Source organism: Trachurus trachurus (genome assembly GCF_905171665.1).
Source record: "Trachurus trachurus genome assembly, chromosome: 21".
Taxonomy (NCBI): domain Eukaryota; kingdom Metazoa; phylum Chordata; class Actinopteri; order Carangiformes; family Carangidae; genus Trachurus; species Trachurus trachurus.
Genome location: NC_139899.1, coordinates 16,084,975 through 16,109,227, shown reverse-complemented (window position 1 = coordinate 16,109,227; position 24,253 = coordinate 16,084,975). Strand labels below are relative to the sequence as shown.

General features: G+C 40.5%; 1 protein-coding gene across 1 annotated transcript in view; it reads right to left on the bottom strand.

Moving 5' to 3' along the window:
* myo3b (myosin IIIB) overlaps positions 1 to 23,622 on the bottom strand; it is a gene marked incomplete at both ends in the record, with an annotated part of 51,953 nt that extends 28,331 nt beyond the window's left edge. Inside the window, 23 exons of the mRNA XM_083996974.1 lie at positions 894 to 1,023; positions 1,245 to 1,333; positions 1,495 to 1,648; positions 2,881 to 3,028; positions 3,845 to 4,055; positions 4,675 to 4,801; positions 4,897 to 5,011; positions 5,094 to 5,192; positions 5,268 to 5,470; positions 5,591 to 5,674; positions 5,985 to 6,089; positions 6,473 to 6,589; positions 6,683 to 6,767; positions 9,515 to 9,670; positions 11,663 to 11,728; positions 17,140 to 17,285; positions 18,004 to 18,080; positions 18,744 to 18,843; positions 19,120 to 19,224; positions 20,615 to 20,749; positions 21,443 to 21,463; positions 22,083 to 22,266; positions 23,603 to 23,622. Of these exons, the coding sequence (XP_083853100.1) occupies positions 894 to 1,023; positions 1,245 to 1,333; positions 1,495 to 1,648; positions 2,881 to 3,028; positions 3,845 to 4,055; positions 4,675 to 4,801; positions 4,897 to 5,011; positions 5,094 to 5,192; positions 5,268 to 5,470; positions 5,591 to 5,674; positions 5,985 to 6,089; positions 6,473 to 6,589; positions 6,683 to 6,767; positions 9,515 to 9,670; positions 11,663 to 11,728; positions 17,140 to 17,285; positions 18,004 to 18,080; positions 18,744 to 18,843; positions 19,120 to 19,224; positions 20,615 to 20,749; positions 21,443 to 21,463; positions 22,083 to 22,266; positions 23,603 to 23,622 (2,677 nt within the window). The remainder of the gene's footprint in view (positions 1 to 893; positions 1,024 to 1,244; positions 1,334 to 1,494; positions 1,649 to 2,880; positions 3,029 to 3,844; positions 4,056 to 4,674; positions 4,802 to 4,896; positions 5,012 to 5,093; positions 5,193 to 5,267; positions 5,471 to 5,590; positions 5,675 to 5,984; positions 6,090 to 6,472; positions 6,590 to 6,682; positions 6,768 to 9,514; positions 9,671 to 11,662; positions 11,729 to 17,139; positions 17,286 to 18,003; positions 18,081 to 18,743; positions 18,844 to 19,119; positions 19,225 to 20,614; positions 20,750 to 21,442; positions 21,464 to 22,082; positions 22,267 to 23,602) is intronic.
* Positions 23,623 to 24,253: the final 631 nt, after the last annotated feature.

Genomic DNA, 24,253 nt, shown 5'->3' with positions numbered 1-24,253 from the left:
AAATTAAGTGTTCACCAAATTTGTTTTTATGGAGTGTACTCCTCTGCAGCCGTTAATTGCAGAAAGAAGTGGCTGAAGGCTCCCCTGTGCACAACCTGCAATTGGAGTTTACATACACATCGCACAGATTTCTACTGGAGTTTCAGCTAAGGTGCCTTTTGTGAATTGAAGCCTCATTTTAATGCCACTGGGAGAGAAAGCAGGCATTTACAGGTCCCTAAAAAGGAAGTGAATCACATAATGTGGCTTAGCCGAAATAAAGAAGGAAGTGGGAATCTGATAATTTAACACATCTATTAGCATTTCAGCTAAGTCAAGTGACCAGGAGGCCTCAGCCGCGGCTAATGACGAGCACATTACTACCTTCATTTAACCAACAGAAAAGAGGTGGGAAGAGTTGCTTTTGTGTTCTCTAAATACTGTTTCTTCATCCCCTGGGTATTTAGAAACCTTATCATAAAAATATCCCACTGCACCCACAATCTGTAGATAGCATTCAGCAGTGGGAAACCAAGAGGGACAGCTTAGTGAAAATAAAAACAGAGCGCCGTGCAGAGAGCTGAGCCTCTCAAGAGATAATGGAGACTGCAGATTTATCCAAGCACGGCACACAGAGCCTTGAAATGAAGGGGGACCAGGAGATGCCTGCGAGCCGCGTCTTTAAGAAGCCCACTTACCTGAGCGTTTATGGAAGCAGTAGACACCAGCACAATTCACAGAGTAATACAGTCAGAACCCGGCATTGTTAACAATAGTTTGTCTCAAAGAAAAGTTTCCCTCTCCATTTGGTTGTGGTAAGCGGAAGAATAATGCTTCTGTTGGTGTCAGGGCTCGAGATGTTTTTTTTAACTGCAGTGTTGTTGTTTTTATTATTGATGCCTATAGAAGCATACCTGTTTTAGTTAAGGGGCTGGAAAACAGCTGCTGCAGAAGTTTGTTCTCTGATGTTCTCAGCACCACAACGATGTCTGCAGGAAGCGTGTCTCTGTTTTTCTCCAAGAATCCATTCACGTTGTACATTACCTGTTGAGGAGGACAAAAAAACACGCACATAGAAAGTCTGAGGTTTCTGCCGAATTTAAGAAAACAATCAGTTGAGTTTTTTTTTTTTTTTATTAGGGTAGATAACATAACTGAATGCATTATGTTTTCTGATACTGATGTATGTCATGATATGAAAAATGTAGGTAAAACTGTTTTTAATGTGGATGAATTATTTTTAGATCCAAAGATTTATTTGATACCTTTCCTGCATAATGCTGAATTCCAAAACAAAGCTCCACACGTTTTGGTATGGTGAAATATTTGCAGCGCAGGTTGTCCTCAAACTTATCTGTCGACAAGAAATGAAAAGATACACAAAAAGATCCATTATACTTGTTGAGAGGAGGATCAACATTCAAAAGAGACACTGACTCACTATGACATCTATTCTGTTCTCGTGACTTGTGTTTGTTCGCTGCGAGTGTTTGGCAGGTGCAGTTCCACTCTTACCCACTAAGGTCTGCTCAGTGGCCTGTGGGAAGCGGCTCTCCTCGTCCAGCAGGGACAGCAGGCCCATGGGCTTCTGCAGGAACATGTCCAGGATGGGCCTGTTGTCCTCGTACTCCACCAGGCTGGCATCCACTCCCTCGCTCTGGTACTCCATCTAATTAAAACCAGCGAATGTAGAACAATCCAGTTAATGATTTCACTAAATGACCCAATTAAACAATCTGGGCTAAATATGATTTGTGCATGTGTGGGGTAAAAAAAAAATAAAGTTTCTAATCAACAAAACCAAACAGCTGCGACGGACTGTGTGTGTCTATGGGTGAAGTTTACAGCATAATAGAGTCTTTTACTGAATGCATAAAACAGAACAGCGCTGAACTAACAAATAGTCACTTACTTATTCATAATTTATTTCAATTTGCAAATAACCCAGAGTCATATCATATTATTGCATCTATTTAATTTCAGATCAAAAAGTTGGTTTAAATATATATTTTACTAATAAAGTGGAACCAATGGATCTAAACCCTCCTCATGTTTAAGTCATTAACTCAGAATAATCAGTTTCTGTGTACAGCGAGACTGAAGACATCCACACCAAATAAAAACCCCTTTTCCACTGAGCACCAGCCCTACATCAGGGGCAGCTGGCACTTCTTTGTAGAAGAGAAACTTTTCCATGAGCTTGAGGCCTTATTTTCAAAGATCATTGCTGTAATTAATGTGTAAAGGGGCAAATGTTGCTTCCAAAAATAGTTCAATGGTGTACAGTGCTGTAAAATGTAAATGAATCAGCAGTTCTAATGCGTTTGAGTGTAATTCTGCCTTAACAAATGTTTTTTTCTTTCTTTCTTATGATGTTCTTCTTGTCATGTGTTTTTGCTATTTGTATTCTAATGTAAGGCAGATTGCATTTGCATGTAATGAAACAAGATATATATATTTTAAAAATCCCCTTGCGTTCTTTTCCTTTTAGACAGACTGTTGCCGAGTTAACACAGACTAAAAAGCATTATGGCAAAATGGTTCTTGATTAATGTCTATTCATTTCCATCAAGGAAAATAAAGACTTCTTGCACTTCAGGGTAAACAACTTCATTAAATCAATTAAGAGAGTAATTTGGTGGTGCACAACAGTATAAACAATCCTTTACACATCACAGCCTGGCTACAAGCAAAATGTTCATGTTGAGAGTTGTCTCTGCCCTGATAGATGTAAAACCACACAAATAATATGAGAATTACTGATTTCCATAACAGTATGTTGTTTTGCTCAATAAAAGCTGTTGCTGAAGAATGTGTGTTGAATACTACAATGGCATCTTAAGCATGATAAATACCACACAAATATATCATTAATGCCCTCTTTCTGTACGCGAAACTCACCTGTTCGAGGGCAAATATGTGCTGGTTGAAGTAAAACTGGATCTGCTCATTTGCAATGTTGATGCACAATTGTTCAAAAGAGTTCTTTTTGAAATTCTCAAATCCAAAGATGTCCAGGATTCCCACATTCATGCTGCTCTCTGCGGCACTTCAAAGGAGAAAAAGGGGACAAACAAACTTAATTCTTCTATGTAGCAGAACAAGCAAATCCCCAGCAGCCGTATTAATTGATAAAACTTTTATGATAATCCAAGTTCAACCCAAATATAGCTTCTGGTCTGGATGGTCTAGTCTGATGAGAAATCATAAACTTCAGCTTTCAAAAGATCTGAGCTCCTTAAATGGTTTTATTTCAGTGTTTATTGATTTAACCTTGAGTCATTCTTTTAAAACCCCTTACAAACAATACACATTCCTACAACACAGCATGGAGACTTCACACTCAACATTTCATATTCAGTGCTCAAAGCTACTGCATTTCATGATTTTGTGATCAGTCATTAACCACTGTACGTAGAGGTCACCTTTAGCCTGTGCTACGGGTGATTAATGGCAATAAGGAAATGGTAAAGATGACTGGAATGCAGACAGGAACTCTGGCTTTTGTACATCTCAGAGACGACTCTTTGACAGTTGACGCCCATATTTATAAAGGAATTCTTTCGGATCAATGAACAGCCTCTTTGCAGTCTCTCTGAAGTCTTTTTAATCATCTGAACATTATTTTCTCTGCACGCAACTCAGTATCAAAAATTTATTAAAACTTTTTTTCTCTCCTTTTGCTTGTCTTGTGCTTGCCCATTGATATTCTCCTCTGCATGTTTGCATCTACCTCTACAGGCCTCCGTAAAGGTCATCAGAGCTTTGCAGAAACTCTGCACGATCGCTTGAGACGTTGAAGAAAAAAAAGAGAGCAGCAGTGGACGTCTGGACAGATGTTTATCACCGGCACACACACACTCACCAGATATTCATGTCAGGCTGCAGCAGGGAGTTGATGCGGTTGACGATCCAGCTGAAGAGGCGTCCGTACAAGGCTTTGGACATGGCGTCTCGGACGTCGACGGCTTTGTCCACGGTGTTGGTGCGGATGATGGTCTCCCCTCTGGTGACCACACACTGAGAGGTCAGGGCCTCCTGCAGCTCCTCAGGGCCGATGCTGAGGAGAGATGCAGCTGAGACAACAGAGGAGAGAGTAGATCAGTGTGATAATGAAGAGCTCATCTGCTTTATTCATTAGCACAGAAATCAACTGCAGGTTTCTTTCACCGTGGATGCTTTTGCCTCTTCGCATTTTTATGTAAATGGGAAGGGGATCTGTGCTTTTGGAAACATCATGCTTTCACTTGCACACAAAAAGTTTTTCAATATTTCTTATGCACATAAAAGTACCCAACCCACACAAGCTTGTAAGACATCCAATATACAGTACTATTTCTATAGTGAAACATGTGTCATAAAAGAATGTAAGATATTATCCAGCATAAAAGAAATAACACACGTCTCTCCCTCTCCCTCTCTCATGCTCTACAGATAAAAATCTACCATAAAAAGGTTCCTTTCTCAAAACCAAAAATCATCCAACCTGAAAATATTTTACTAGAGAGTACAGTTTGAGTGTGAGTAAATCATCACACAGGGGGGAGTAAAGCATAAAAAATAGACTTTCTTTTAATATCTCCCTTAAATCACATAACAATCTCTTCACTCTTTAGGGAGACCATTAAACCTACCTGTTTCTATGGCTAAAACCAGAGTTTTGCTGACTCCTACAACACACATAACATAGCTCACCATTCTCTAAGGCCTCTGCGTTAGGCACTTCACTCTTATCGGTCTGATGTTGGGACGTGATGGCAGCAAATTCAATATTGCCTGTGTTCAAAATGGCCGAGAGAATTCTGTAAACAGAGGTGACTTCCTGAAAAGAAAGTAGAAAATTATAAGCAACACAGCACTCGAAGGCAACAAACGTAACAGTGGAACAGCACAGCACGGTAAGTATTTTTTGAACACCTCTTCAGTAAAGCCGATGTTTCGGAAGCACTCCTGAATTGCATCAAACTGCTCCTTGTACAGTTTGCTGGAGACAATGTCTTGCATCACTTTCCGATGCTGACTGTCGATGTACCTGCAGATGCAGATGATCGTTGTCAAAGTCAGTGAAAGACGGCAGAATCTCAATGAGCACGTCAAAGAATTGCAGCACCGACCTGGGAGGCGTTCTGTCTGGTAGCCTGTAGGTCTTCAGCTTTTTCTGGTGGTAGAGTCCAGCGTACATGTAATAAAATATGTGGAAGTTTTTCTCTCCCCTGAGAGGAAGCAAACAGAGCAGTTAGAAGTATGATCAATGCAGATCGAATGGGAAAATGAATGAGCTAACATACGTGGCCTGTTTGATGACCCTTGACTTCTCCAGCAGATACTCAGATATCTTGGCCCCGATGACGGCTCCAGTCGGTGTGAACTTCATCTCCAGGTATTTCCCAAAGCGACTAGAGTTGTCATTGATAGCTGTGCAGGCGTTTCCGAAGGCCTCAACCAGAGGGTTCACCTGCAAGATCTTCTCACGCAATGTCCGATTGTTTGCCTAGGAATAAAAAAATGTTGCTTTAACAAACAATAGTGTGATTTCAACATAGTTTGTAGTTAATGCCGTATTTTTTTTTTTTACAGGTTTAACAGTGAGAGAATGAGCACACTGCTGTACCTTTCCCAAGAAGGTAAGATGCTGAACAATCAAGTGAGCACTCTCTGTTTTTCCAGCACCACTCTCCCCACTGATTATGATGCACTAAGGCAAAAGGAAACAAATGTAGTGACTAAAACATCAAACAATGTATATTCACATTACATACATTTTCCTTAACCAGGTCAAAGTCTTATGGGAAAATACATTTCTTCTTTAAAAGTGACCTGGCTGCTTGTCAGACACTATGTTTTAAGTGTCCAAAGCCACTACCGTGTGCATTCAACCCACAGAGGTTGAGGAATCAAGTACAAATAGTACAAAAAGAACATTCCTGGAAAACATTTTAACCAAATTTTCTGTAGAAATTTTCATAATCATTGGCTTTTTATGAAATTATTTTTCAGCAGAATACCTGATCTTTGCAGAAAGTCGCCATGCCTTGATAGGCTGCATCTGCAGAGGCGAAGATGTGTGGAGGGTTGTCAGCCCGCTTCACACCGTGGTACAGCTTAGAGAACTAGGAGAAGACATGGATACATAAGACTCGTCAAAAACGATCATTCGCAGGAGCAGATCAGCTTAAAATAATTTTCACATACTATATGTTAAAATCAGTTTTGTGCTCCAGCATAGGAAAAAAAAACATTTATTACAGTTTACAGATGAGGTTCTTCTGTGATGAGCATAGAGTATGCACATCTGGTATGTGGAAATATTCAATATTGGGTAAGAAAAAGTGAATAAATTGGAAAAAAGCCTGAAACAAAAAAATATTAAACTGAAGACTTTTGTGTTGTTTTTACACATGTACAGTATATTATCTACCTCCACAACAGCAGGACCAGTGGCATAACTTCCAAGCAATCATTCATTTCCACTGTGATGGTGAAACCACCTTACCTGAGGAGAGTAGATGCTGAGGTTCTGGAAAGGGTTGAGAGCGATGAGGATGTCGCCAACGTAAGTGTACACCTGCAGCTCATCGTACCTCTTTTGGAGGTGGCTGATTATTGTCTCCTACAGTCAAGGGGAAAAAAACCCCACATGGCATCAACAACATTGCATGTTGGAGCGATCGATGCGTGATGAGATAAACACATTAAATCTTACCTCATCTAAGAACTCCAGGTTTACCAGATCATCATCGGGACAGCTCTCTATTATGAGGGTTTTACGAGTATTGATCCGTTCGTGCCTGTATGAAGCCAAGGACATGATAATGCCTCAGAAAGCTGTAACGTGACCACTAAATGAGAAACAGCAGTTTGACTGGCTGGGTGTGAAGCCCTTAAAGCTCTCCCAGGGGACACATCTCCTATTATCAGACACTGTGATCGCACTTCATCCGTGTTTTGACCTATCACTCTCCAATGAGCCACAGTGGGTAGAGGTCAACATTAGCTGGCTGGCTCAATGGGAAACCTCAGGGGACACCAGAGAGTGTGTGAAAGAAAGAAAACGACCAGAGTGTCTGAGTGTCTACTGCTTTCTGCACCTATATGAATAGTATGTGCACAGTAGACAGCAGTTTACTGTGCATGCATATACTATTCATATAGGTGCATTCTGTACCTGTTTGACTGCCATCAAATGAAAATACACAAAAACAACAACAATGAATTCCTCCTGCTAACGTGTATGAGCCAAAGCCAAACACAGCTTACTCCTCTGCCAAAGACCTCATCAAAAACATGTCAATGAGACGCACTCCCACACTAAGTGTCATTACCAGGAACATGAGCACGGTAGTTTACCTTGAGTCAGTTTCACAAACACTGCTCTGCTGCTTTAAATACTCACCAGTTTGCACCTGTGATTTGAAATCTATAACTAAGTTACAAAATGGTTTAAAACTGGTCATTTAGTTCTTTAGTTGCAGCATCAATAAAGACTTGAGTAATGTGTACATTTGTTGCTAAGAAACATCTGCAACCATTTTCAATGAAATCAGCTTATGTCAACACGATGTCAGTCTAGTATTATAAACTGCAGCGTGGCTTCCAAAAATAACACATCAAGGGAGTCCAGTGCTATGTCAAACTTATTCTGACTATTCAATTCATCTCTCAGTATAAATATATATCTTTCAAAGTCTGTGTAGTTTAGAAAGAATGGGACATTTTGTTAATATAACCTTTGTTGTTTTGTGATTTAGTCGCAACTTATCAATACAGTGTTTGTGAAGATATATTGTTATTTTTGCAAAATGAATTAAACATCCTCAGCTTAAATCATTACTGTTACAATTTTAAACAACTGCCAGATATGACGACCATATCTTCCCCCTCTACTCTACAATCTACAAATATATTGTATATTATCAAGCTAGTTTTTGTGCAACAGCTGCACCTGCCAATAACTGTGTCTAAATATTTACTAAAAACTAATCTCAATGAAAAAGGAAAAGAAGAGAAAAAAAGAGTCAAGTTTCTGTTTTGCAACCTGTTTAAATTTCGTTAATTTTTCCTGTGTACCAGCTGTGTATTCATCCGTGGCTGTAAGTGGTCCCCAGTAAATGTGACATACATGTCATGTTTGCTAAGAAATTGTGTTTTATTTTATAAAATGTATATTTGCAATCTTTTTCTCATGATTTGTGTGTTGATCAGGAAAGAACTGTTTCGGTCCTGGGTGTCACAGAGGTTGTAAAACGCTAGATGACAAATGGCTGGTTTGTATCTGTTCATAGGATTTCCTGACACCTGCCTTGTTTAAATTATGAAAAGCTATTTAAAAAAAAACATCCAACGCTATGTGGTAACTTCTCAGTCCCCAAAACTAGGAAAATGTCTAATTCACAAGATTTATCTATATTCTATTATAATAAATAATCAATTATATAATTTGAATAACAATGTTGATGCTTCAGGGTTTGAATTGTTTCCTTGCCTTTGTCTTCATTCTGTATTCTGAATATAGTGGAAAGACTCAATATGTGGTCCCTATAAAGTGAATACTCATCATCAGGTCCCTTTAGAGGAGGACCTGAGACCTCGCGTCTCTACCTCTCTCCTGCTTTGAAGTAAATCACACAATTCCACCTACGGCAGCTACTTTTAAGTTCTCTATGTCTTTATTCTTATCTGGAGTCATTGTGTGCTGATCTGTGGCATGAGAGACTAAACCAGGCGAGCCCAGTTCTCGCCCTACAAGCTCCTAATCCCATTATCCACTTTCACTGTGGACAGGAATTCGGGATCAGGCTCAGGCAACGACTCTGCACACTCTCGGGAGTAAACAGAGCTGGCACAACATCAAGACTCCCAGTCAAGGGCAGGTTCAGCGAACTGCTTTATAATGAAGATTAAACATTGCCAAAGTCAGTATTTCCCCCCGTAAATAACAGGAGACTTTTTGTGCTGTCATTCACAGATAGAAGTGTGAGCTACATCGATCTATCTATCCACCTATCCATTATGAAACTATATTGTAGCTGCTATTATGATATGTTCACACATACACACAGCTCCTTTGAATATAAGCATAATGAAGTCTGCACAACTGAGATCCCACCTCTTTTCAACACAAAATCAGTCTGAAATTCATTAACTCTGTCAATGATCTAATCAGGCAGGTGGGAAATGTTTTGTTTTAAGGGTTCCCCCATCAGAAGACTGCCACATCCTCTGGTCTAAGTGGCATTTATTAATCTAAGGTTAGTCAGCACAATCACTCCTTCTGAATTAGTCACACTCCCCTAACTTCTCTTTAATCACATACTGTAATGTCCATTACTGGGGCTCATCATCATTTCTATGCTCGAGTGTAAGAAGATGAGACCCTGCCCCCTACTGGACAGAAAAAAACATTAACCACTCACTCAGTCAACGGCTATCTATCTGCAGCAGCACAGATAACCAATGACAGTGCACACATAAGGCTAATAAGCCCTGTCATCACGGTGAATTATTTGGGTTTTGCATTTCATTTCCAGAGACTTACTTGGTTTTGGTTTTGCAGCCCGCTTCTTGCTGGTCCTGGATGAGAGCAGCCAACTGCTGACGGAGAGCGACTTCTTTGCCGTGGGCCTGCTTGATGAAGGGATGCTCCAGAAGGTGGGTCACAGATGGACGCGCCTCAAAATCCTTTATCAGGCATCTTCACAAACACAAAAATATCACGCCATTACTTCACCTCCGTACTTTTTTTTTTTTTTTTTACCCTCAGTAAATACACAGATGAAACCTTCAAACAAGACAAACGCATCCTACATTCTCATTTACCACTCATCAAATGAGAGAGGCTTTACCTCAACATTTTAGAAAGCTGATTTGTCTGGATCAGCTCTGACAGACACTCACACCAGCAGGGAGCTCCTCGCAAGTGTTTTAAAGTCTGGGTCACTAATCTGTCACTCTCTGTCTGGGTACGACATGGTCACTGTCACCATGGCTCCCAGTCCAAACAAGCCCTGCTATGGCACAGCGGTACGTCCTATCTGTTCGGTGCAGTGTTTGCCAGTAGGTGATGTCACTTTGTGTTACAGGCTGGCGGCTGGCTACACTTCAGCAGTTTGCTTGTTGCACAAATGCTCTGACAATAACGACTGTGACAACACAACACAATGAAATCAGGCTTTTGTTTGTGATTGTTAGGATATATTACGAGACAAAAAGTCCTGACATCCTCACCTGAACTCACAAAAGCACATGCATCAACAATCCACCTTTTTACTGTTTTCATTCACCTACTAAAGACTCGAAGCAGCTGATTTGTGTGTGTTTGTCTAAGCGCTACAACACCAACAACTGCAGAAAAACAGCAAATCTAATTCCTACCACCTAATCTACACTGAAATTCTGTTTCTTTTATCAGTTTGTTCGGCTCTGAAAGTTAATTCCGTGAATTCATTAGCGTCAGGACATTAAGCAGAGGTTGCTGCTATTAGCAGGGCTGTGCTGGCGGGATGCTGCACGGCAGGCCACTTTGTCACAGGAGTCGGCTCTTTGGCTTCATAAGTGCAGACTGGTGATGGATTTATTATCCTGGTAACCCCCATACACCACTTCTCCCCCCTGCACACACATACAGGCCTGACAGGGCTGAATAGGCTTCACAAACAGCCTGCAAACCATGATAACATTGTCCAGGCTCCCCACATTGAACTCTGGTGGGCTTTGTTAGGGGAGATTAATTCTGATATGATATCACACAATCCATTAACCCAGATTAAAGAGCTGCAATTCAAAAAGTATCCAATGAAAACCCTTGCAATGACACTGTAAAAAATATAAAAACTAACATCACTAGCATGTACGTTGGTTGGTTTAAGGGGTAATTTGCCTTGACACTGTCCAGATCAATCAATAACTCAGAGTGACACACAAAAAAAGCCAATAGGCAGATGGTCTGTTTGTCTTTTCAGTGATTGCATTTCTGTGCAAACCTGCAGCATAAATGTTCACCAGAAACTATGCCCACACACAAATAATTCGCCGAACAAATTGAATTTTATTTTCTCATTACGGTTTCGGCTCACACACCTCAGTGCAGTAGATATTAAGGTTGTATATTCTGAGCAACCATTACAAGCCACCCCTGACATTATTAGCTTTGCACAGCGGAGGAAATGATAAGTTATCTGGACCTTTAGATAGAACTGATAACTCAGGTGAATTAGTTTGTTCCTCTGTGGCAGATTTACACTAATGAAAGTTAATGAACAGAAAGACAAGGGGGTTGATAGAATCTCGCTATAAAATATCAATTTCAATTCCCTCCGTGTTTACATGCACATTCATGTCTGCTGACAACGTCTTATGGCTGATGCTCAGTTATTCCTCCTGTTAGTCTTTTACTCCAGTGTATGTTTGGTCATTTCAGACTTAATAAATGCTAAATAAAATATTTGTTGTCACTTATTTCTTAATATTTTATGACAAGAGTACTTTTACATTTATGTGTTTGATTTTAATCAATTCAAACTGAAGGTTTCTTTGTCATTCGGGGGAAAAAATCAGGAGGTTGCAGGTTTTTTTTTTTTTAAACATTAAGTGTTTCCATCCACTGTGTGCTTTCACAACCCTTTCTGGGAAGTAACTGCGAGAGAGACAACAAATGCTGACAACTTGCAAGTTGGAGGACACTTACTGGCCGATGAAATGGCTGAAACTTCTGCACCACTGATCTGGAATTCGTAATGTGGGGGAGGGATTTCTGAAACAAAATCGCAAAACACACAAAAGTCAGCATAAAATGTGAAAAACAGTAACTTTATCGCATGCTTTTTAAATGACACGATCACTGCAAATTGAAGATGTTGAGCTTGTCTGCTGAGTTAGTTGATAAACGATCACTGGCAAGCAGAGAGTGACCGTCAGCGTCCTGTGAGAGGTTCTTGGTCTGAGGACGAGCTGGTCGGGGTCCAGGTCTGTGGCAGCCACAGAAAAAGTGACAAATGATAACAGCTCCTCCACTGTCTGGCAGCAAACATCTGCCATTGGGAGCCAAAAGTTATGGGAGGTGGTTATACCTCTGTCAGCAGCATTTACGGAGGCCATCTATAATGAGAGTAACACTTTTCAAGTGCATATGATGACAGGAGGCAGATCTGTGTGAGGAGCCAAGGCTGGACGGGCCTGAGCACAGTCATCTTCTCCGGGAGCTGCCAGTCTGACAGCTGGAGGCTGAGTCTTTCGTCACTGTCATGGAAACAGTGACAGACCTGGCCGAGATATTTATTAACTGCATTAATTAGCTCACGTGTGCTGCCTCACAAAGCCATCAGACTGACGATTGAAATATAAAAATTAGAACACTTTCATTTCGCTTATCACAACAAACCCAGAGGTGGATGCAGCTGCACATTAAACTACAGTATATTTAATGTCTTTTTATTACCCGTTTTCTGAAAAGGGAGGGGAGGATGTTGGGGTACAAAATCTGTCATGTACCGCAGTACTAAGTTCGTCGAGTCTTTGATAAGGATTCAGGCAGGCAATCCTTTCCAAAGTGCAGATCAAAGCCAGTAACTGACTGCTTCAATGCAACCTCTAATATGAGCCTGAAGACACGTTCTCGCCTTGATGTTGTACCATACTGCTTATACATTACAAAGTCAATATAGCAGCCCTGCCGATAACACTGTCAAGTGTGCTCATTGTGCTTAGCAAATTCAGGCAGTTTTTTTCCCCCTTTCACTATTTGTGAGATTGCTGGCTCATATTGTAAACACAAATGGCTTACTCAAATCTAGCAGGAGGCAGCACTTGTACTGTCAGATGTTCCTCAGAGTGGTTTGAGGCAAAAATCACAGAGGTGTCAACAGTATTTGACGGCTGTAACTAAGCCACGAAGGAAGACAAAAATCAGGCAAATGCAATGTTTGAATAAGCAAATGCAGAATTTATAATTCCACCACTTTCCATATGATGTAAAACACTGTTATTTTTCATTCAAGTAGTTTTTCAGTTGGACAATTAAAGGCCGACTGCTGCACAGCAGCATCATCAATACTCATGGCTTACTTACAGTTATATAGAGCTCTGTTTTTCCACATGAAATAAAGAATTAAGAATTGGTTGTGGTAAAATGTGAGGGGTACCCAGAGTGAGCCGTGATGTACCTTTTCCTGTATGTCTTGTAGGGCATTGTAGAGGGCACTGGGCTCTCAAGGCAGAAACACAGTGGCCCGAAGACAACCTTAACAAAGAATGAGCAGGAGGGCCCAAAATAAAGATTTATACAGAGAATGGACCACCTGCTTAAAATTTCTACTCATCCATCACCTCAGGCGGAGCACTAGCACTTCCTTGAGCACACATGCATGGACACGGGGAACTACTGCCACATTTATCATGTCTTTCGCGGCCACATCACCAAATGCTGCAGTCCTGAACGCCACGCAGAGCTGTGAAATAATAACTGCATCAAGGATGGAGATGTTACAGCCTTTACTCTTGACTGCAAAATCATCCAACCAGCCGGAAATCTCTGGTCGGGGGTCAAGAGACTGCATCAGTCTCTGATGATGGGAAAACTGTGACTTTAAAGTATGCACTGTCTTTACTCTGTCTACAGTACAGGCTTTATATATATGTATATAAAATGTTTTAAAAATCCAGTTTATCTGAGTCATTTTAAATAATGACTGGTTTTCACAATTTCAGCATTACATTTGACATCCATCCATGACAGACTGAAAAGCTGACAGGTAATTAATGATAGTCATCCAAAACTAAAATGTTTCGGTTTTGTTGATGGATAAATGATTTTGCATCAATCTAACATCTACGTTCAGTGGAGCCATGTTGATTAATCTTTGCAGTTTTTGTGTTTTATGTATCATAATATGTATTTTAAAGGGACTGTTAAAGGATTGTTTCTGCTGCATCTGTTGTTGTTGCTACTGTAGGATTGTCTTGCTGACCACAGTGGAAATAAGTCTTGGACTTTTCTGTGTTTTTATCCTCATCCAGTTTTATTGGAATGTCATGCTGTCAATTCTTTCCTTTGTTAGTGGGATGTGGGATTGTATGTGTTTCTTTCATTAAGTGTCCAGTAAATCAAATCAAAGATCCAGACCTGAATCTATTCACAAATATTGAAGAAATTTAAATTCAATTTTGTATGCTGGTGATGAAACCCCAATAACTCTGCCCTATCCTCCTGTATAAGGCAATAATCAATTATTTGTTTTGAGCATTTAGCTCAAAGTTTAACCTCACAAGATGAGCTGCTATCATGGCAAACGGAAAGTACCATAACCTCTCCAAGATCAAAACTAGAAATTAAATGCAAACAAATGTTCAATAATTATTACATTACTACTTGTACTGTTAAGCAATGCACCAATTTCACATCTTATTCAACAAAAAAGCAGGACACAACTTAAGTCCATGGCAAACCAGATTTTTCACCACTTGAAAGATTTAATCCTGAGACAGAAACACTAGAAGCTGTGTTGATAGCCCTCACCCTTGGCTGTTCTACTCCACATATTTTAACTCTTTTTCCAGGGAGAGCTGTCTCTTACTAGCACAGGTCTGAAATTCACTCCCTGTTTCACGATGTGATTAGCCTTTGCTGCCTCTGACAAGCCATCATTTACTTCTATCGCAGCCATTCTTGGTCTCTACTCCTGACAGATACAAGTTCTATTAAATATGTGGCTAATGTTGACACCGATCTAGACGAATAAATACAACCTTGGACATCTTTTGCCCATTTCATTTCAACCTTTACACACACATTTTACACACACTTTGGTTTAACTTTAAATAGACACTCTAGGGGACAGAACATTGGCTTAAAGAATTAACCTCTGTGCATATTAAATATCACACACCACCTTTGTCTTGAGCATCTGTAATTAATTTTGCAGTCGATGACTTTATAACTTTACCCTCTGACATGCTCCATTACCTTTATTCATGGTCACCGTGGACATAACATACCTGTCAAACACCCTGTAACACATTCAATTAATTTCATAACACAGAGTAAACTCTCAAAAGCGTTTGGTTCAACTTAAAATCAAAATCACTGAAGCTTATAGATAATATCATTATGAGCTACCTGAGATTCTAGCACATGTACGGATCAACGGTGTGACACAGCTCATCGAGTATCAGATATTTCTGAAGCACAAACAGAGCACGCACCAAGGTGACCCTAATTCATGGAGCTCATCAGCTTCCCCCCTCTGACAGATATCAGAGCTTCTCTTATCGTTTATAGCCTGCTGGGACAAGAATCATTTCCACCGGTGCATGTTTCCACTTGCACAACCAAAACTGTGACATAATGGCTATCTGCTGCTGGTCCCTGTGGTCAAAGTGTTGATAGCACTGGGTGTTTATATGGCCCTTCACCAGGAACCACTAAATCTAAAGCCCGGCAAGAGAGAGAGTCCAGCGACAGCTTACAATGGCCTTCCCAGAAAAAGACAGAAAGGAAAGAAGAATGAAGGTATCACACACACAGGTGAAATAATGAAACGACAGATCCTCAAACATATTAAGGAAATCTAGAACATCAACCGCAGCTGAGGTGCATTTTTCTTGTATTTCACTATCTAAATGTGTTTCACGGAAGGGGAACGATAAGGTAGATGATACATACAAGATTAACAACACGATAGTGAAACCTTTAGCTTGGAAACGTATTACTGTGTGCAACTGTAAAATATGAGAATGATGAAAATGCTCATTGCATGTTTTAGTGCTTATATGGATTTCATAAAACATAACCTACTCAAGGACAATACTTCAGAAAATGCTCCTCTGTTAATGATTTGTGACATATTAAATTGAAAAAAAAGTAGATCTTTGCAATCAATGAAACCTGTGAAAATTAATCTCTGTGATTTCATCATGAATCACTCTCAACACCACTGACGACCCAAAGGTGAAATACGTTTCCCTATTTAGAAAGTAATTCATACAGGAGTCATAATTTACCGCACGTTTTCCTCATGATTTTGTCTGCCTTGCCGCAGTGATGGGAAAATATATTTGAGATAAACGACATGTTAACAGAATCATTTCATGGTTCAACACATTCACTGTGATTTATGCCACACCTGCTCGGCCTTTCGGGTCCCGATTCACACAAAAAGGGCAAAATATCTATTTTGATTGGAACAGAGATGGAGGAATGTCGGCTGTAGATACATGTCCAATTCTATTAACGTCCTAGTTATCCCCAAAGTCAAAGACTATTACAAATCCGCAGTAATGAAATGGGATTGGACATTCACAAGGGGAACGCATATGCCCTCTCTTATTACGGCTGCAGTTTGATAAGGAGACATGCTTGCTGCTTGACAGAAGCCACTCATCCCTGTTCATTTTTTTAAAAATCAGTCATGTGTCATTAAGTGCATGCCTACTAAAACCATACTTCCATTTAGCAAGGGGTCCTGCTTTTAGCCGTCCCTTCTCCTGTTATTATTTTTATATTCTGGCTGAATTTGGTGCTGATGACAAACTGCGTCAGCTCCCATAATTTCAGCCAAACAAGCCATCCACGCTCCTCCTCTGGCTTGGCAGGGAGGAGATAACATTGTGACGGGAAGGAGGTGACAGCCTCATCTCAGTGTGAATGGAGCTAATCACCAATGCAAATTGCAATCAGAAGGGCATATCTCTACCTAACTGAGAGATAATTGCACGATTGGGCTGATAACAAAAGGTCAACCGCGTGTAGCCACCAAGCTCTCAAATGATCATCAGACGCACACTGTCTCCAGCAGTGAATATTTTTACAGACTGAATCGCTGCATTAATTTGTTGTAGTTTTGCAGTAGGCCATACTCGACATTTTTTGATGATGAAGAATTCAAACACTGATTATTCAGCAGATGCCGCCTCTCAGGTAGGAAACAATGGCAAACAGACAAACAGAATGGGAGAAAGGAACGTGGATCAAGCAATAGAGATCCAGTCCACTTTTCATTTTCTAAATACCAAGTCATAACAACGATAAATCATTTTGCCAGGAGAGCCAATGTCATTTTGCCTTTTATCACCTCTACTGTCAAATTCAGTTTGTCATTGTCTACCTGACAGAGGGCTTGTGAGGGCTGCCTCCAGCTGTGTGGTAGGAGCGCCCTCTAGTGGACTCACCGTGGGATCTTGAAGAGGGCTTTAACTGGATGCATCTCAGCCAGTGGGGGATCTCCGTCTGCCAGCTCGATGGCAGTGATGCCGAGCGACCACACATCACAACGGGCGTCGTAGGAGTAATCATACTGCTGTTCACAGGCTATGACCTGGGAACATGACACCACAGTGACCATCTAAACATTGAATTTAGAACAAAATACAGTTTTTTCCCCTCAAAGCACATAAGAAAATGTGCCAGTGAGGTGCATTTAATTCACCTTTCTCCTGCAGAATATCAGAATTTACCTGAATATTATGTCAAATTCATGAGCATTTTATCAAAATCACCTTAAATGAATTATATGTAAACGTGTTTTTGTTAAAAAGGATCATTAGGTTGCATGCTCCTTCCTCTCTCTTTCTCATCTCTCTTTTACAGACATCTATATTTATGGACAATTTAAACACTGACAGGTTGATCAGTGAAGTGGTCAGTGGTATGAGCTTCTCTTTTCAACAATCAATAATTATAACAGACACTACATTTTATAGCTGAGTTTATTCTAATTGCCCCTGAGGTCCCTCCCTACCAGCCCAATCATGGCACCTCATTTCTGCCAAAGAGTAAGCTGAGGGGCCACAGACTCCCAGCTATTAACCTTGAGGCGACCTCAAGAGCTGTGCCTGTGGAGGGGAATACACAATGACACAGGGGAGAGTCACACAGAAATAACTGAGGCTCCCTCTCTCTCTATTTTCTCTCTCTTTGCAGCACAGTAAGATCTACTTTGCTCATTTAAAATGTTCCAAAGGCTCTGGAACATGTGTGCCATTTTACTGCTGCATTATGAACATGCATGTGTTAAGCCGAGTGTGGACACTGACCTCCGGAGCCATCCAAAACGGCGTCCCGACTGATGTGTTCCTCCGTAATCGTGCACTGGTCAGTTGAGCTGAAACACCTAAAAATGGATAAACAAATAACATAAATAAAATTCCTTCACCACTTATAATAATTGAGATTTAGATATTAGGATGTTTATCAGAAAGGATGAAAGAATAAAAGTAGAATTTATATCAGAGACCAAACGTTTGAATTAATCAATGAATCCTGGCATATAATTTAGTGTGGCAACCTGCCAAGTAGTAATAATAATGGGCTATAATCATTTCAAATTATGTAGGACAGATTTTTATCAGCATGAGTCCACTTCATCTCCATGACACAGAGGACATAAACATGCCTGGGGGTGACTCAAAGTCATTTGCCATAACAGTTTTCTTTTAATATGCAAAGGATCAAATAACGCAATTTAAATGAGCAATAATAGCCTTGGGTTAGGGCTACGGTCCATGAAATAAAAAGATGTTATGGTGAGCAAGGAACTAAAGTGTGGAGCACATTAAATGATTTATCCTGTGCTCATGTTCCCCTTCACAAACAATGTTGCAGGGATGTGCTGCTGACACTTCCCATATATCAGTAAAAAAGCAAAAATTAGTCATTTAACTATACACTTCAGAGAAAAGATAAACCTGACAGGTTATTTTCTCAAACACCGATACTTTTGTCCCTTACTAGCAGCCCATGAATTGTCCAGAATGCCCCTTTTAAAGGCCTTTACCAAAGTCAACCAGTTTGACTCCTCCCTCAGTTGTCAGGAGGATGTTGTTGCCTTTGACATCACGATGGATGATTCGGTTGTTGTGCAGGTGCTGCAGACCCTTGTAAGTTAGAGGACAGAGAAGCACAAGGTGTTGAGCATGAATCACAGTCACATTATGAGTCATTAGTCATTAGTACACATTTAAATATGATGCATTAAAAGCTGAGGGGTACAAACTATATAAAAGAACTCCCACAGCTGTTAAGACAGAGAGACAATTATGACCGCCTGCCACACTTTCCCTGCTGAGAATAAATCCCGGCACAGTCTCTAATGCATGTTTGCACCCCACCCTCTCCCTGACATTAGCAGCTTTGCAGCTGGGCCATCTTACCAAGAGGGCACTGTATAAGATGTATGAGATAACGGGCTCCTGCAGACGCTGGCCTCGCATCAGCAAGCCTTTGATGAGTTCTGTGACAGAGCCGCCATTGCACAGCTGGGAGGGAGACAGAGAAACTCCAGTGACTCGTCCATCTTTCACCACTCCAGATTATGATTCATGGGAGGAGCTCGCAGCGCAACAGCATCAACATTCAGGTGGTAGCTGTGGCAAACTGAAGCATATTTCAATACTCCACACAGTATGCAGTATATTGGAAAAAAAAAAGGTTTCATTTAAGCAATCACAAACTCTGAGAGGTGTAAACAGACACAAATGTGCAGTATTTTGACATGAGGTTATGAGTTAGAGGTACTCTGTGAAATCACAAACAATTCAGTCATGCTGATATGTTTTCAGCCGTAATAACGTGTTAATGCCTTCTCTTCCTCGTCAGACATTTTGCAAAGCTGGTTTTTAACAAGCATTTTCAAACCTAGACTGTTTACATGGACCTCAGTCAGACATGAGCTAACAGTCTTCCTCTGTCCCGCCACTTGCAGGCACAGAGCTAATGTCTTACTTGGTGTCTCAGCTCCCTGTTGACATGGCTAGTTTCATTTAGCTTTGTTTGGAGTAGACTGAGGTGGTTTAAGGTGAAGTAAAATATCCTCACAACATTGGCTAACTACTGGTCAGGTTCACACAAACAAAACAGGGGCCAACTTATTGCCCCATGCTGCTAGCCAAAATAAGCTAGGTATCTGTCCCACCACCAACTGTTACCAACCTAACAAGGACGTCATTATATTTATCAACCTCTAACATGCTTATTTTTCTAGAATAAAAGCGCCAACGATTGGACAAACCTTTAAGTTAGTTTCTGTTTGGTCTGTAGTCCTGTGTTGCCAATGGACTGAGGAGCAGCTCAGGTGACATGAGTGAACTGCACATGTGCGAGCTGCACACCGTGGACAAAATAAGGAAGTGCATTGTCTTCTTCTAACCTGCTTCTCTCCGAGTGACCATGTATTTAACTTGTTCAGTTACATTTCGTTTGTTAGTTAAGCTATATGCTAAAAACTACACTGAAAATCCATTTGGGCTGACTGCTTCACTTCCCCTTTAAACAGCACTTAGTTTTTTTTTTGAAGTGGTTCTCAAACCTTTTCACCAAAAGGCCACAAATTTGACCACTAACACCAACTTAATTTAATTTAATTTAAAGGTCTAATATCATCTGATACAACTTTTGCTTTTGTTACAAAAAGTGTTTGAAACCAATGACTAAAGTTATTTTTATGTTATAATAAAATTATAGTGAAAATAAATTATTCCTGTTTTTGGTGGAAAAACATCCCCAGTGACCCCACAGTGAGAACCATGGGTCTAAAAAGGCTCGATCATATTATACTTGTTTTATTGAACAGAAACATCAAAAGATGTAAATGGGTAAACCACCAAAATGAAATAGTGAGAAAGAAAAAAACAAAATTATGAAGCTTACCTCCAGTACCAGCCACAGCTGTCCGCCTGACAGGTTGTCTGATTTGTAGAACATGCCGAAAAACTTAACCACATTAGGATGGTTGGACAGGGACCTCAGTATGCTGTATTCTGCCTCTATCTCCTCATCCACGTCCTTTGAGCAGCACCAGAAAACAAGAAAAGTTGGAATAAAGAACTGCAAGACAGGTAGCTGGGCAAATGTGAAGAGAATACAGCGACACATAACAAAAGCTTGCATTTTATTTTGAAGCACGGCCGAAAATCATGTAGTAAGTTAACTATAATTAGACTCCTAAAGATAGGTTTATAAACTCTAGCAAAAGGAAGGGGTGGGCTTGGGTGCTAAACTATTTCTGGAAGCACATTTCTATCAAAGTAAATCTCCAAGGGGGGAGAAGAGCTACAGTCAGAGAGGCTGAATTCCTCTTCCTGGATGTCTGAGTGTCAGCAGTCTAATCAGGGAGAGGGATGGGAGAGGAGGCCACTTCATCTTCATGAGCATCAGCGGAGCATCATGGTGGATAGCAGCACTGGCAGGATGGGGATTGTTCCACTGACACAATCGCACGCACGCCTCAGCCCAAGTCTCTCCAGCACAATGTAGAGCCAATGCAGAGTCTGCAGCCCGCTTATCACTCAGACAAATGAACAGATGTACAGATACGATACAGCCAATGCAAGAGCTACACTTTCCTGAAAGGGTGTGTAAGACTAAACATGACAGGAGGTAAATGAAAAGAGGAGACAGTGATATATATCACTGGAACGTGAGCGTGAAGTACAACTGCATCAAGATAGAGAGTAGGAAAAAGTACTTGTAACTTACTCTGTTTGAATGGCTTGAATGCTGAGACAGTCATAGAGTCATAGTCACAGAGTTATGAAGAAAAACATAAAGATTTTAGTCTCATGCGTTCTTGTAGTCATAAAAAAAATAGTAAAAACTTCATAGTTGGGTGCACTCCCTCTCCAATACAAAGAATAGTAAGGGTTAGGATAACTGGATGGAAACAGAAAGAGGGGGGAAACATGTCAGGCATCATTTTAGTTGTTTTGAACATGACCCATGCAGTGGGTTCAATCTAAGGGGCTACAAGAGAGAAAGGTAGGGAACCATTGCTTCAAATAACTGTCTGATGCTCTCATAGATTATATTAACTTAAAAGGTGCTACATTAGATTAACATACCACTTCTGTAGAAGCACTAGCTGGTTCTGAATTACCCATTCATTCAACTTCTCTCTCACTACAGTATGGGATGATGGTTATTATGCTGTTGAACCGAGTGTAAGATGAAACAGCTAGCCTACATGATATTTCTGCATATAAATAACAGTTTCTGTAATTAAACCTGTAATGGTTTATATATAGTCAATAGGCAACTGAAAGTAGTCAACATGCAGTAGTCAGAGTTGTTTTGAATTCTGCAAAGGTTTCCGCAGTAAACAAGCTTCAATCTGACTTACATTGATTGGGTCCAGCACTTTCACTGCTGCCTCACTTCCATCTTTCTTGTTTGTTACTCTGTAGACTTTGCCATATGTTCCCTTGCCGATGGTCTCCACTATATCCCAGTTCCCTGATGGATCACCCAGGCTCTGCAGGCCAATCATGCTGGACTTGTAGGGATACACTCCATACAGCGACCCCCTGGAAGATAAACACAACACCAGATCAATGATGTTCTCACATCCACACGGCCTTTAGTCCTTGCTTAAGTACTTTGCCGTGATTACCAGATTTATAAAACAAAGGTAAATGTTAATCCTTTTCTAATACGTAAATTCTTGAAACAGAAATCTTCTTGAGTATAAAGAGTCAATCCTCACAGCAGACCGGACAGACTTTTACACTCTCACTGCAAGACAGAAAAACACATTGTCTTACAGTTAAAACTCACAGAGAGGCAGGTAATTAAAATGTATGAACTGTGCACCGAGGTACATTTGTTCCCAAAGGCCTTCTCATTCAGCTCAGCCTAACGACTATATCCACCTAGGGAGACACTTAACAGGTTTACAGCAGGAGAAATCAAAGCCAAAACAGACAGCTGTAGGTGGGGACAACAATACTCTACTTACATGGCAAATGTTATTTTCTTCTGACTCATGGAGGCCGAGAAAAAGTACTGCTAAGGAGTCTCTTGTGAACATAAAAACACCAGTAGCAACAGCAATTGTTCCCTCGAGAGGAAAAGCAACAAGTGGCATTTCACACACGGATACTGAATTAGCTCTCGCCACGGGGACCTTGTCACTGCCCACTAAGAAGTACAATCTCCTCCAGATCAATCGGATTGGACAGAAGATTAGCTTGACAAGTGCCGTCCTGGATGAGCAGTGAATCGGCGCCACACCTCCACACAAACAGTCTTTGAAAAATGATTATTACGTAAAGTGTTTTAGAAAATGTCGCGAGCCCCTGTGACACAGTTATAAAGACTGACGATCAACAGCAACGCAAAGGGCCAACATAAATCATCCTTTAAGTCTACAAGTGATGTTTCTGTGACCAAATACAACATGTAAGACCGATGATGCAAAGCATTAAGTGTCAAAACAGCTGAAACACATTGACATGATGGATTGGGAGATGATATTGCCACAGTGGGATACATGCGTCCCTATTTTTGGGAAATGACATATATTCCAGATAAACATGATGGAGAGGAATGTTTGTGTGCAGTTTCGCTGCTGCTCCACTCGTCATAAACGTGTTATGCATCATAGAGGTTGCATGACCCTGAAGGAAGGAAGGAGAAGTCTTTTTTTTTCTCTCGAGATTGATGTGAGAAACATTGAATGATGTTAATCCACAGGGGATGTGGCAACTCACATGCAAGGACAGATTTATGGATGGCTATGCACACAGGCTGATATCAGATGGATATACCACTTTTCTGTGAAGACGCTCAAACGTGCAGCACAGAGATTGAACTGATATCCTTCATCATGTCCTTCAAGCAGCAGCATGTGATAGCACTCACCAAACACCTTTTGCAATCATACCTTCTTATATCACACACTTGAATACTAATATATAAAAGTCCAGTTGTCTTTAGTCTAATAATCAATCATTGATTGTTCCAAAGTTAATTGCCCATGTTAAAATGACCATGAATAATGAATCACGTCTGCTTTATTAATCAACAAGGTTTAAACCTGTTTACTTGTCATTTGTTACTGTCTTTCTGCTCAGTAAAATGTTTCTGCACTGTGCATTGAACACATCACCAGTCACCTGTTGCAGAAGCTGTAACAGATGGCTCATATTCCTCTCTAATGACCGGCAGCACCAGATACCTGCTCTACAATGCCGACATTTTCCTGCGACTTGAAAGTTTAAGTCACTTGTGCAGCTGCAAGCCATGTGAGGATTATTATCTATTTACAGAGACAAATATAGTTGAATGAACAATACATCTTAAGAGCTAATGGCTATAGAACAACTACCTTGTTCTGTAAAAGCTTCCAAAAAAAGCACATTCAAGGCAAAAGTGCAGCCTGAATCTGAAACCTGAGTTCAACAGATTGTACATTGACTGTCTTGGCACAAACAATCCCCACGTCATCATGGATCATCAAAAAAATATTAAATGTCTAAATATAACAGTCTCTCAAACTAACAGTCTGCAACC